Source organism: Bos indicus, chromosome 9, assembly GCF_029378745.1.
Source record: "Bos indicus isolate NIAB-ARS_2022 breed Sahiwal x Tharparkar chromosome 9, NIAB-ARS_B.indTharparkar_mat_pri_1.0, whole genome shotgun sequence".
Classification (NCBI taxonomy): Eukaryota; Metazoa; Chordata; class Mammalia; order Artiodactyla; family Bovidae; genus Bos; species Bos indicus.
Genome location: NC_091768.1, coordinates 51,077,337 through 51,089,409, shown reverse-complemented (window position 1 = coordinate 51,089,409; position 12,073 = coordinate 51,077,337). Strand labels below are relative to the sequence as shown.

The following is a 12,073-nucleotide window of genomic DNA, read 5'->3' as shown; positions in this document are numbered from 1 at the left end:
GGCATGAAAAGATGCTCAACATCACTCATTATCAGAGAAATGCAAATCAAAACCACAATGAGGTACCATCTCACGCCAGTCAGAATGGCTGCCATCAAAAAGTCTACAAACAATAAATGCTGGAGAGGGTGTGGAGAAAAGGGAACCCTCTTACTTTGTTGGTGGGAATGCAAACTAGTACAGTCATTATGGAGAAAAGTGTGGGGATTCCTTAAAAAACTGGAAATAGAACTGCCATATGACCCAGCAATCCCACTGCTGGGCATATATACTGAGAAAACCAGAATTGAAAGAGGCACGTGTTCCCCAATGTTCACTGCAGCACTGTTCACAATAGCCAGGACGTGGAAGCAACCTAGATGTCCATCAGCAGACGAATGGATAAACAAGTTGTGGTACATATACATAATGGAAAATTATTCAGCTATAAGAAAGAACACATTTGAGTCAGTTCTAATGAGGTGGATGAAACTGGAGCCTATTATACAGAGTGAAGTAAGTCAGAAAGAAAAACACCAACACAGTATATTAATGCATACATATGGAATTTAGAAAGATGGTAACGATGACCCTATATGCAAGACAGCAAAAGAGACATAGTGTAAAGAACAGACTTTTGGACGCTATGGGAGAAGGCAAGCGTGGGATGATTTACTAGAATAGCATTGAAACATGTATATTACCATATGTGAAACAGATCGCCAGTCCAAGTTCAAAGCATGAAACAGTGCACTCAAAGCTGGTGCACTGGGACACCCAGAGGGATGGGGTGGGGAGGGAGGTGGGAGGGGGGTTCGGGACGAGGGGACACATGTACACCTGTGGCTGATTCATGTAAGTGTATGGCAAACACCGCCACAATACTGTAATTAGCCTCCAATTAAAATAAATATATTAAAAAAAAGTTTATGTGAGAATCTACCTTCATTGTTCACCCACAAATATCAGTACTATGGCTTCATAATATATTTTATTCTCTGGTGGGACTAGGGCTCCCTCCATCACTCTTCTTTTCCAAAATTTTCCTGAGTATTTTCATAGTGTTTAGGTGAACTTTTATATTAAAAAATAAACACATTATGTTTGCATTTTACCTGGAACTTCATTGAACACATAGCTTTTATTAAAGAAAACTGATCTCTTTGTTGTGTCTTCCTACTCAAGAGCATGACATAATTTATCATTTAACTATCTTTTTTGATCCTAGAGTTCTTAAATCTATTGATTTTTTTTATCTATTAATTTTGTAACCTGCCAACTTACTTATTGTTCTGAATAGTTTTTGGTCTATTCTCCTGAGTGTTCTAATACATAATCATATTGTCTGCAAATGACAATAATTTTACAGCTTTCTTTTCAAAAATCACGCCTCTTATTTCTTTCTCCCATCTTCCAGCACTGGATAGTATATCCAGAACAATGTTAAGTAAAATTGTTGTCTTGTTCCTGACTCTAATTTGTATGTGAGCCAAAAATGTGAGGCACATATGTAATTTAAATTTTTTTTAGTAACTACAAGTTGTTAGAAGTCAAAAGACTCTAGTTAATAATATAGTACTGTATACTTGAAAGTTGCTTAGAGTAGATCTTAAGCATTCTCACCACAAACACTCACACAAAAGAGTTAAAAACGGGAGGTGATATATGTGTCAGTTATCTTGATCTTGGTAATCACTGCTGCTGCTGCTAATAAGTCACTTTGGTCATGTCAGACTCTGTGCGACCCCATAGACAGCAGCTCACCAGGCTCCGCCATCCCTGGGATTCTCCAGGCAAGAACACTGGAGTGGGTTGCTATACACAATGTATATCAAGCCATGTTGTACACTTTAAATACAAATAATTATATTTGTCAATTATTCCTCAATGAAATTAAAAAATAAAATAAATTTAAAAATAGGTGATACTAATTTTAATGCATTTTATTTGATGAGATATTTAAAATGATCATCTCAACATGTGCTCAACCTAAAAATTATTACGGAGAAACTAAATCTTTTTTTGTCATATTAAGTCTTTGAAATCTTACGTGTATATTTTCAGCTTATTTTACTTAAGATTAGACATAAAGTACTCAATAGTACATGTGCTAGTGACTACCATACTGAACATTTCTAGTGTTTGATAATTAAATATGATGTTAGCTCTTGGTTACTAATACCTGGTAGTAGACAATTCATCAGATCAGATCAGATCAGTCGCTCAGTCGTGTCTAACTCTTTGCGACCCCATGAATCGCAGCACACCAGGCCTCCCTGTCCATCACCAACTCCCGGAGTTCACTCAGACTCACGTCCATCGAATCAGTGATGCCATCCAGCCATCTCATCCTCTGTCGTCCCCTTCTCCTCCTGCCCCCAATCCCTCCCAGCATCAGGGTTTTTTCCAATGAGTCAACTCTTCTCATGAGGTGGCCAAAGTACTGGAGTTTCAGCTTCAGCATCATTCCTTCCAAAGAAATCCCAGGGCTGATCTCCTTCACAATGGACTGGTTGGATCTCCTTGCAGTCCAAGGGACTCTCAAGAGTCTTCTTCAACACCACAGTTCAAAAGCATCAATTCTTCGGCGCTCAGCCTTCTTCACAGTCCAGCTCTCACATCCATACATGACCACGGGAAAAACCATAGCCTTGACTAGACGAACCTTTGTTGGCAAAGTAATGTCTCTGCTTTTCAATGTGCTATCTAGGTTGGTCATAACTTTCCTTCCAAGGAATAAGCGTCTTTTAATTTCATGACTGCAGTCACCATCTGCAATGATTCTGGAGCCCAGAAAAATAAAGTCTGACACTGTTTCCACTGTTTGCCCATCTATTTCCCATGAAGTGGTGGGACCAGATGCCATGATCTTCGTTTTCTGAATGTTGAGCTTTAAGCCAACTTTTTCATTCTCCACTTTCACTTTCATCAAGAGGCTTTTGAGTTCCTCTTCACTTTCTGCCATAAGGGTGGTGTCATCTGTATATCTGAGGTTATTGATATTTCTCCCAGCAATCTTGATTCCAGCTTGTGTTTCTTCCAGTCCAACGTTTCTCATGATGTACTCTGCATATAAGTTAAATAAACAGGGTGACAATATACAGCCTTGACGAACTCCTTTTCCTATTTGGAACCAGTCTGTTGTTCCATGTCCAGTTCTAACTGTTGCTTCCTCACCTGCATACAAATTTCTCAAGAGGCAGGTCAGGTGGTCTGGTATTCCCATCTCTTTCAGAATTTTCCACAGTTTATTGTGATCCACACAGTCAAAGGTTTTGGCATAGTCAATAAAGCAGAAATAGATGTTTTTCTGGAACTCTCTTGCTTTTTCCATGATCCAGCGGATGTTGGCAATTTGATCTCTTGTTCCTCTGCCTTTTCTAAAACCAGCTTGAACATCAGGAAGTTCACGTTTCACATATTGCTGAAGCCTGGCTTGCAGAATTTTGAGCATTACTTTACTAGCGTGTGAGATGAGTGCAATTGTGCGGCAGTTTGAGCATTCTTTGGCATTGCCTTTCTTTGGGATTAGAATGAAAACTGACCTTTCCCAGTCCTGTGGCCACTGCTGAGTTTTCCACATTTGCTGACATATTGAGTGCAGCACTTTCACAGCATCATCTTTCAGGATTTGGAATAGCTCAACTGGAATTCCATCACCTCCACTAGCTTTGTTCGCAGTGATGCTTTCTAAGGCCCACTTGACTTTACATTCCAGGATGTCTGGCTCTAGGTCAGTGATCACACCATTGTGATTATCCGGGTCGTGAAGATCTTTTTTGTACAGTTCTTCTGTGTATTCTTGCCATCTCTTCTTAGTATCTTCTGCTTCTGTTAGGTCCATACCATTTCTGTCCTTTATCGAGCTCATCTTTGCAAGAAATGTTCATAGCTAGCTTAATATTTACTTTTAAACTGACACTGGTAAAAATTTGGATTTCTATCCAGCTGCAATTTGTCAACCAATTTTGCACATCTACTGAGATGACCGTAGAATTTTTCTCCTTTGACTATGTTACCATTTTATAGTACTATATATTATCATATATATTATCTAATACCTAAATACCCTTAATTCCAGGACTACATCCTGAATGATTTTTTTATTTTTAGGTAATTCTATTCACTATATTTTGATGCATAAGTAAAATTAGTCTGTAAGTTTATTTTTATGTGCTATACTATTGTATCAGCTTCATTAAGAAGTTAAAAACTTTCCTTTTTCTTTATTCCATGAAAAGGTTTAAATAATACAGAAAGTGATCACTTCTTAAATGTCTGAAGGAACCTATGATCCATCCAGGCTTGGCAAAAGTAGGACCTTAAATATTTGTTGTTTTAACTGCAATATTAAAAGTTATTTCAGTAAAATTTTAAAGCAGTTAGTACAAAGAAGCATTAAAAGTTAAATGTATCCCTGTACCAGAGGATAAATAATTGATTTTTTTCCAGATGATTTGTAATTTAAATAACTCCCAGCAATTGCTGGCATCATTCCAAACAAAAGTCATATTAAAAGATGTATACTGTGTGAAAACATTTCCTGATCCTTAATATTCTCCAGGCAACAATACTAGAGTGAGTAGCCATTCCCTTCTCTAAGGGATCTTACCAACCCAGGGGTTAAACCTGGGACTCCCACATTGCAGGTAGATTCTTCACCATCTGAGATACCATGGAAGCCCCCTAATGTTATATTTTAAGCAAATATCAAAATAAAAAAAGAACAGTGAAATTACTGAGACCATGACATTGGCATGTGAAAAAGCACTTTTGGATTTTGATTAAGTGAAAAATAACAGGCTTTAGGCCCACAATACCCTTTAATCATTACTCATCCAATAGCTAGTGTCTGTCAACCATGTTTTTATATGGGAGTATCCTAGCCTAAGAGACTTTTCAGGTGACTCAGTGGTAAAGAATCCATCTGCCAATGCAGGAGACGTGGGTTCAATCCTTGGGTCAGGAAGATCTCCTGGAGAAGGAAATGCAACCCACTTCAGTAATTCTTGTCTAGGATATCCCATGGACAGAGGAGCCTGGTGGGCTACAGTCCATGGGGTCACAAAAGTCAGACACGACTTAGCAACTAAACAACAAAAACATTCTAGTCTAAAGTACCATTTGACACCATGCAATGTAGGAAAGGACTCTCAAAAAAGTTGACCTGCCCTCAAAATTCATTTTACTCATAATACAATTATTTTCAACTATGGAAAGATGATATCACTTGGCTTATTATTTCAATGTGGGTTTTTCCCCCCTTAAAATAACTTGAAGTACCTATAATTTGGGTAACTTTAGAAAACAGTTTCTCCTTTTACTCACTGTGAAATCACTTGGTGTTTTGGAACATTAATTCTCTATATATTGCACTGCTTCCATCATGGCTATTTAATGTCCTTTAAGACGACTGATTCCATCTCCCAGTTCTTCCACATGACTTTGTTGTATTGACTAAACCCCCTGCATGTACTAGAAGCTTTAACTCTCTACAGTCTCCTTCCCTACAGCATAAAAACATGCTGAAATCTCTCCCAACCTGTGTTACAAACAGCAACCTTCCTACTCTGTTGCATCTTCTGCCACCCATCTTTTCTCCTTTTAAGTGACAAATTAGAGCAAATAATATCTATAAAAATGTCATACTCTCCCTCATTTTGATATGCTCTTCTCTGAATATGACATGAAGGACTGGAGTATTAGTCAGGATGCCAAGTATTATTCATTATTGGTGAACAGTCTTATCCATGTTATAGCCCATAATTAGAGTATATTAACAGAAGGGTTTTTTCTGCTTATGCTCAGACAGCAAATATTTTTGTCTCTGCTTCTTCCCCATCCCTTGATGCCTTAACCAGATATGGTAAATTTTTCCCATCTCCCACCTATGGTCATAGTTCCATTGAACTGATGATGGTAAAGGATTACCAAAGCTCTCGCAATGACCAAGAGCAGGGGCCACCGTCACTGAGCTCTGCAGTAGTGTGGCTGACCACACCCATTTTATGTTCTCTATGCCTCTTTAGCTTCCTATCGCTGCTTTTAAGACACTCTCATCTTTGTCCCAAGTGCCTTTTCTGACTTGTCCGCCTGTATTTGACTTTTAGATGGTAGTAATTCCAGAATTCTGTTCTTGATCCTTTATTCAGACCCTCAGAGTATGAATATCCTCAGAGATTTCCTGGTCAGTTTCATCTACATGATAGCCCTCTCCATGGTAGTTTGAGTTTAGAAAATTTTCTTTAAAAGATCTGATTATATTATTAATATTTTAAACCACACACAGCTCTTCTCAGCAGGGGCCAGAAATGCCTGGCCCCACCCCCATTCCAGGAGATGTGCCAATGGCACTGGATGCCTGGGAGCCAGGAGTGCTAAATATACCCCAGAAACAACCCTGCAGAGACACACTGAAAACCTCCCTGAACCTGCCTAGACCAAAAATTATAGCTAGTTAGAAGAACATAGGATAGAGTTACTAGAGAAGAATAAGTTACACTTGGAGACACTGTGCACTATTAAACAGCATGAGGATTCCTCTCACAATTGTATTAATACTATTTTCACAACGAATCATCTTTAAAATAACTGGCATCACATTAAACACATATTGCCCATGCTTACGCTGTGGAAGTGTGAATTAAAGTAGAGTGTAATTTATTACTGCTTTATGTATTTTGGTTATTATTAATCAGTGATAAAACAACATATATCTAAGAATTTGTCCAAAATCACTGAAGTCAATCCAAAACAAAACTGGTGAAGTTACTGAACACAATTTTGTCTGGTTTTTCCAAAGTCAAAACACACAATACATCAGATTATGTATACTTCACTAATGCTCCAATTTCTCTGACATTCAGCAAAATAAACAATATCTAAATATTTTTAAATGATAGTATGTCCAATATTGCTACTGAATATCTTTGGCTTACCTCATAGGGTAGTTTATCAAAATATCCATTACTTGGCCCTTCTCTGAGAGCAGTACTGCTAAACTTTTTGTTCAGATTGTCGATTTCACAATCATCCTTTTCTTCATAGTCATCTTCATCTAGATCATTCATGTCAATAAGTGAAGTCTTGAGAGAAAGCATGGGCTTGTCCTTCATACCGTGTAATACAACTGCATCTAATTCAGTGTAGTAATCCAGAAGAGAACTATTTATTTCCAGGCGTATAAGATTTGTAGGAAAATTTATCTGCTTAATACAAGGTTTAAACTGCCGAGCTTGAGAAGCATTCACCTTTGTAGGTTTCTCTGACCAAAGAGTCTCCCATCTGCCAAAGAAAGAAATTTCTCTATAATACCATTTAGAATGACATTTCTGTTACTATAAAGTTAGGGCCCCATGCCCAATATGTTCCACTATGAAGCAAAACCATTAAACAAAGCAGATAGATACAATCGAACCAATAATTATTACCAGGACATGAAAAAAATTTAAATCTAAATGCCATAGACCTTATACTTAAAATATTTTTACTACTTAAATTATTTTTAAAACTCCTTAGAAAGTAATTTTAGGCATATTTCACAGTTAGTTAAAAATTGGAATCACTAGTCAGAGGTACCGGAGAAGGCAATGGCACCCCACTCCAGTACTCTTGCCTGGAAACTCCCATGGATGGAGGAGCCTGGTAGGCTGCAGTCCATGGGGTCGCTGAGGGTCGGACACGACTGAGCGACTTCACTTTGACTTTTCACTTTCATGCATTGGCGAAGGAAATGGCAACCCACTCCAGTGTTCTTGCCTGGAGAATCCCAGAGACAGGAGAGCCTGGTGGGCTGCCGTCTATGGGGTCACACAGAATCGGACACGACTGAAGTGACTTAGCAGCAGCAGCAGCAGTCAGAGGTACATAAACAACATTCAGTTTTACAGAAAAAGTAAACTCCAAGTATTAAAGCACATGAAAGAAAGCACTCCTGGACTTCCCTGACAGTGCAGTGGATAAGATTCTGCCTGCCAATGCAGCGGACACAGGTTCAGTCCCTGGTCTGGGAAGATCCCACATGCCACGAAGCAACTAAGCCCATGTGCTACAACTGCCTAGCCCACATGCCTAGAGCCTGTGATCCGCAACAAGAGAAGGCACCACCATAAGAAACCCGAGCACTGCAACAGAGGGAAGCCCCCACTTGCCGCAACTAGAGAAAGCCAGTGGAGCAATGAAGACCCACTGCAGCCATAAATAAATTAATTAACCTAAAAAAAAAGAAAAAGCAAGCACTCCTGTGTGTGTGCCCTAAACCAACTGTGGAAACTAAACTGACCACCTTGCCTTATAAAGGTCTCCTTTCCCATTTCTATTACTGGCATCATACAAATTAAAAAAATTTCATTATTCTTGATTTTCTTTTACCCAGTCATTAAGTTTTATCAAAGTTTTCATGAAACTGTCTCATATATGCCCTTCTCCTAAATTTCCATTATTGTCATCTTTGAGTCATCCTTGTATCCTCCATACCTAGCAACTAGCTAACACGTTAACAGGTAAGTAACATTTCCTCCTATTTCTTCAAAATGAACTTTTACTATTCAGCCTGGTTATTCATTACTTTCCAGATAATAAATTTATTTTCACAGAAAGGTATCTGCTCATGTTGCCTCTCCTCTCAATGAAATGCCTAAATTACAATCATCAGCTCATCTTTTCTTCAAGGACTAACTTATATTCCATATCTTTACATAGATATTCTTATAAAATTATTTTCCAAAATTATTTAAAGATTCTTCATAACAAAGCATCATTAAATATATATACTCTCACATATACGGCATAAATAACCTTTTTTCTAATACATTTTTCTAATCTATCAGAGAAAATTAAAAACATGGACAGAAATACTTCAATAAATACTTCTTTTGCTGTTTAAATTTACTTTAGCTGGCAGAACTTTTAAATAAAGATTTTATGTCAAGGTCTAAGTACACTTTTAAGTCTCCCAATAAATACTGCAAACTATTTTCAAAGGAGCTTAGGCCAACAGTTATATAAGAATAACCACTGAAAGCATCCTCTGTTTTTATTATATATTTATTTATTTGGCTGTGCCAAGTCTCAGTTACAGCATTCAGGATCTTTGGTTGTGGTATGTGAGATCTAATTCCCCAACCAGGGATTGAACCCAGGCGCCCTTCCTTGGGAGCCTGGAGTTTTAACCACTGGACCACCAGAGAGTTCCCAGTATTCTCTGTTTAAAAAAAAATAATCTCTAAATTCATAGTGACCCATATCTCTGTGACATAATTTATAGTTCACTATTAATAATACTTAAAATGTTTTCATATGCCTATTGATCATATCAAACTTTCTTCCTTCCAGTATATTGTCAGTTCATTTCCTTGCCCCAATGACTTACTGATACCTATGTAAAAACTGACTACAGCAAAGCATTTAGGAAACTGAAATATACAAAAGACTGTGAAACTCAGGGAAGAAATCTGAGCCAAGACTATAGAAGTCATCCACATACAAGTACCATAATGGTCTTTAGGCCAAGATGGGGCATGCATACAGCACCAATTTCAAGAGAAGGGAATTTTGGTAATTTCTACCTTTAGGAATAAAAGCATAAGGCACAAACTCAATGGGGATTCCAGTAAACATATCACTGACAATAACAGTAGGAACTTTTACAGTTAACAGAACCCTTATAATCACCCCATATTTGTGAGATTTGCTACTTCTCTCCTGAACACTAGGAATAAAACCCATCAAACATATAAAGAGACTCTGAGTATGTGTATTTAGAGACAAACTGAAAGTAGGAATAGAGAGACTGGCCCCGCTGTATAACCAGCCTTGGGAGGCAGGGGAAGAGTTCAAGGAACACAGCAGGTTGTGGCAGATTTAAGGAGCAAACGAAAGCAGGATGAGCATTCTCACTTTCTGTGACAGGCAGAACAGCAAATTAGAAATGCCAGCCTAGATTAAGAAGTGCTCCTAAAGTCTAAATGCAAAAATCTTGAGGGTTTCTAACAATGGTATTGATCTGAACACTCTACTGAAGATCCAGGCAGTTCAACAGAGCTAGCCGTACAGGAACAGAAGTATGAAATATTTAAAACCATGTTCATAGGGAAATGCATTCCTAACTTTGGACAGATTGTTTCCAAGAATCCTGGGGTACGTGGCAGAAGGTATGAGAAAACTCAGACTTCGGTTCTGCTCATCCTTTTGTTGCTGCTGGAAAATGACATCAAGTGATGTTGGAAGTTTTTCTCATGTCGAAGAAGCAAGGACCACTCAGGACCCTGTGAAATAACTGCCTGTGCTGGTTCACAGCACATGTGGACAAAACCAGCCTCGTTTATTGTTTAGCGTCAATGAGAAGTTTTTATGAAGCTTAACAGAAACACTGAAAATGTAAAACAGAAATCACCTCTGCCAGGTCCTTTGCAATAAATAAAGACACAGACAAAACATGTTCTTTATGCAGAGCTGGACCTGTATTATAATGCAAATTACATTATAAAATTACAAATATAAGCTTGAAAACAAGCATTGATTAGAGCAGAAATATTCTATTGAAATAATGTATTAATCTACTAAAGTCTCCCCTCTCTCTCTCTCTACTTTGCAAAATGGACAAGGTTAAGATGATACTTTAAAACAACTTCCTTAACATTTCTAGCATGTTTAAACATATAAGGGTTAATGCTATTTTAGTATCACTTTTGCTTCTGACTTTAGATAGTATAAATATTATATATTTAGTTATACATAAATCATAAGTTTAAATATGATAGAAGTAGAATAATATCAAATCATCAGTTTTTAGAAATATTTTTAAATGTCTAAACATAAAAAAAATTCAGGTATCATTACTTATATTTTATTTTGATTTTTCTTGATAACCTAAAAAGTAACTAAGAAAAGTGCTAAAAAGATGAAAAATTATTTTATAGGTCTGTGGCCATTTAAATTAACATTAACTATGAGACCAATACAATTGATTTAGGAGTATCTGCACTAAAGTGAATTTTTGTTTAAAATTCTACCAGAACTAGACTATATTATTTTAAAGTTAGAAAAATATCTACCCAACAAGAGAATATATCAATATCTTTTTAAAATTATACTATAGTTGATTTATAACATTAGTTTCAGGTGTACAACACAATGATTCAATATTTTCATAGGTTATAAAATGTTATTATATTACAAAATAATGACTATTTTAAAATATTGGTTGTATTTCCTATGCCAAAATCTTTCTGTTTAGAAAACTAAAGCCTGAACTTTAAAAACTAGTGAGTGAAAGCAAGCACGCAGATACAAATAAATGCACACATGCATGCCTGTGTACACATAATACACACAAACATGCACACTTGCACATAATTTTCCATGAGACAGCCCTGACTCTCTTAATCCTTTAGACCCAGAGCTGCGCTGATGAGATTAAACTGCTCCAAGTCATGGCTTCTGTAGTCTGCACATTTACATGCTAACTTTATCTGCCCATACAGTACATTCTTCTACTGGACAAATCTGACAAACAATTGTTTTAAATCTACAGTCGCATGTAAAGAATTTAGTGTGGAATCCCCATCAGACTGTGCTTCGTCTGCACTTGAAGCACTTAATTCCGGGGTGGTATCAGCGTTCTCTTCACCAGTCCACTTATTTTTCCTTCTCTTGATTGTACTGAATGCCCACTATGTGTCCAGTGCTTGGACACTAGACACTCTATCTCTAAATGTTGACCTGCTGTTACCCACTGAGAAAGTCTCTCTAGGGCTCCCAGGAAGCAGCAGGTGGACAAGACAGGAAGAGAGATGTTTATCAATAGAAACTGGATAAAGCAAGTTTTCTAACATATTCAGGTTGGAAGCCAGGCACATGGATGCAAATTACTTCCCTGTAACCAAAATTTTTCCTGGTTACTAAGCACATCTAGTAGTCAGCACAAAGAAAGATCTCTTGCCAACACTTCCATTTTACCAGCTGAAAGTGAAAGGAGAGAATAGGAAAACAAGAATAAAATTAAAGTATTCTAAGAGGTATACTTAACTCACTCTGTGTTTCTCAGCCCCTGCTAATGGGCACTATAACAAACTGGCATCTGCTTTAAAAAGAA

General features: G+C 37.4%; 1 protein-coding gene across 3 annotated transcripts in view; it reads right to left on the bottom strand.

Annotated features, from left to right (window-relative positions):
• FBXL4 (F-box and leucine rich repeat protein 4) overlaps positions 1-12,073 on the bottom strand; it is a 75,545-nt gene that overhangs the window by 38,116 nt on the left and 25,356 nt on the right. For all 3 annotated transcript variants that reach the window (XM_070796044.1, XM_019967327.2, XM_019967328.2), the window contains exon 4: positions 6,918-7,263. In XM_070796044.1, coding sequence (XP_070652145.1) covers positions 6,918-7,263 — 346 coding nt within the window. The remainder of the gene's footprint in view (positions 1-6,917; positions 7,264-12,073) is intronic.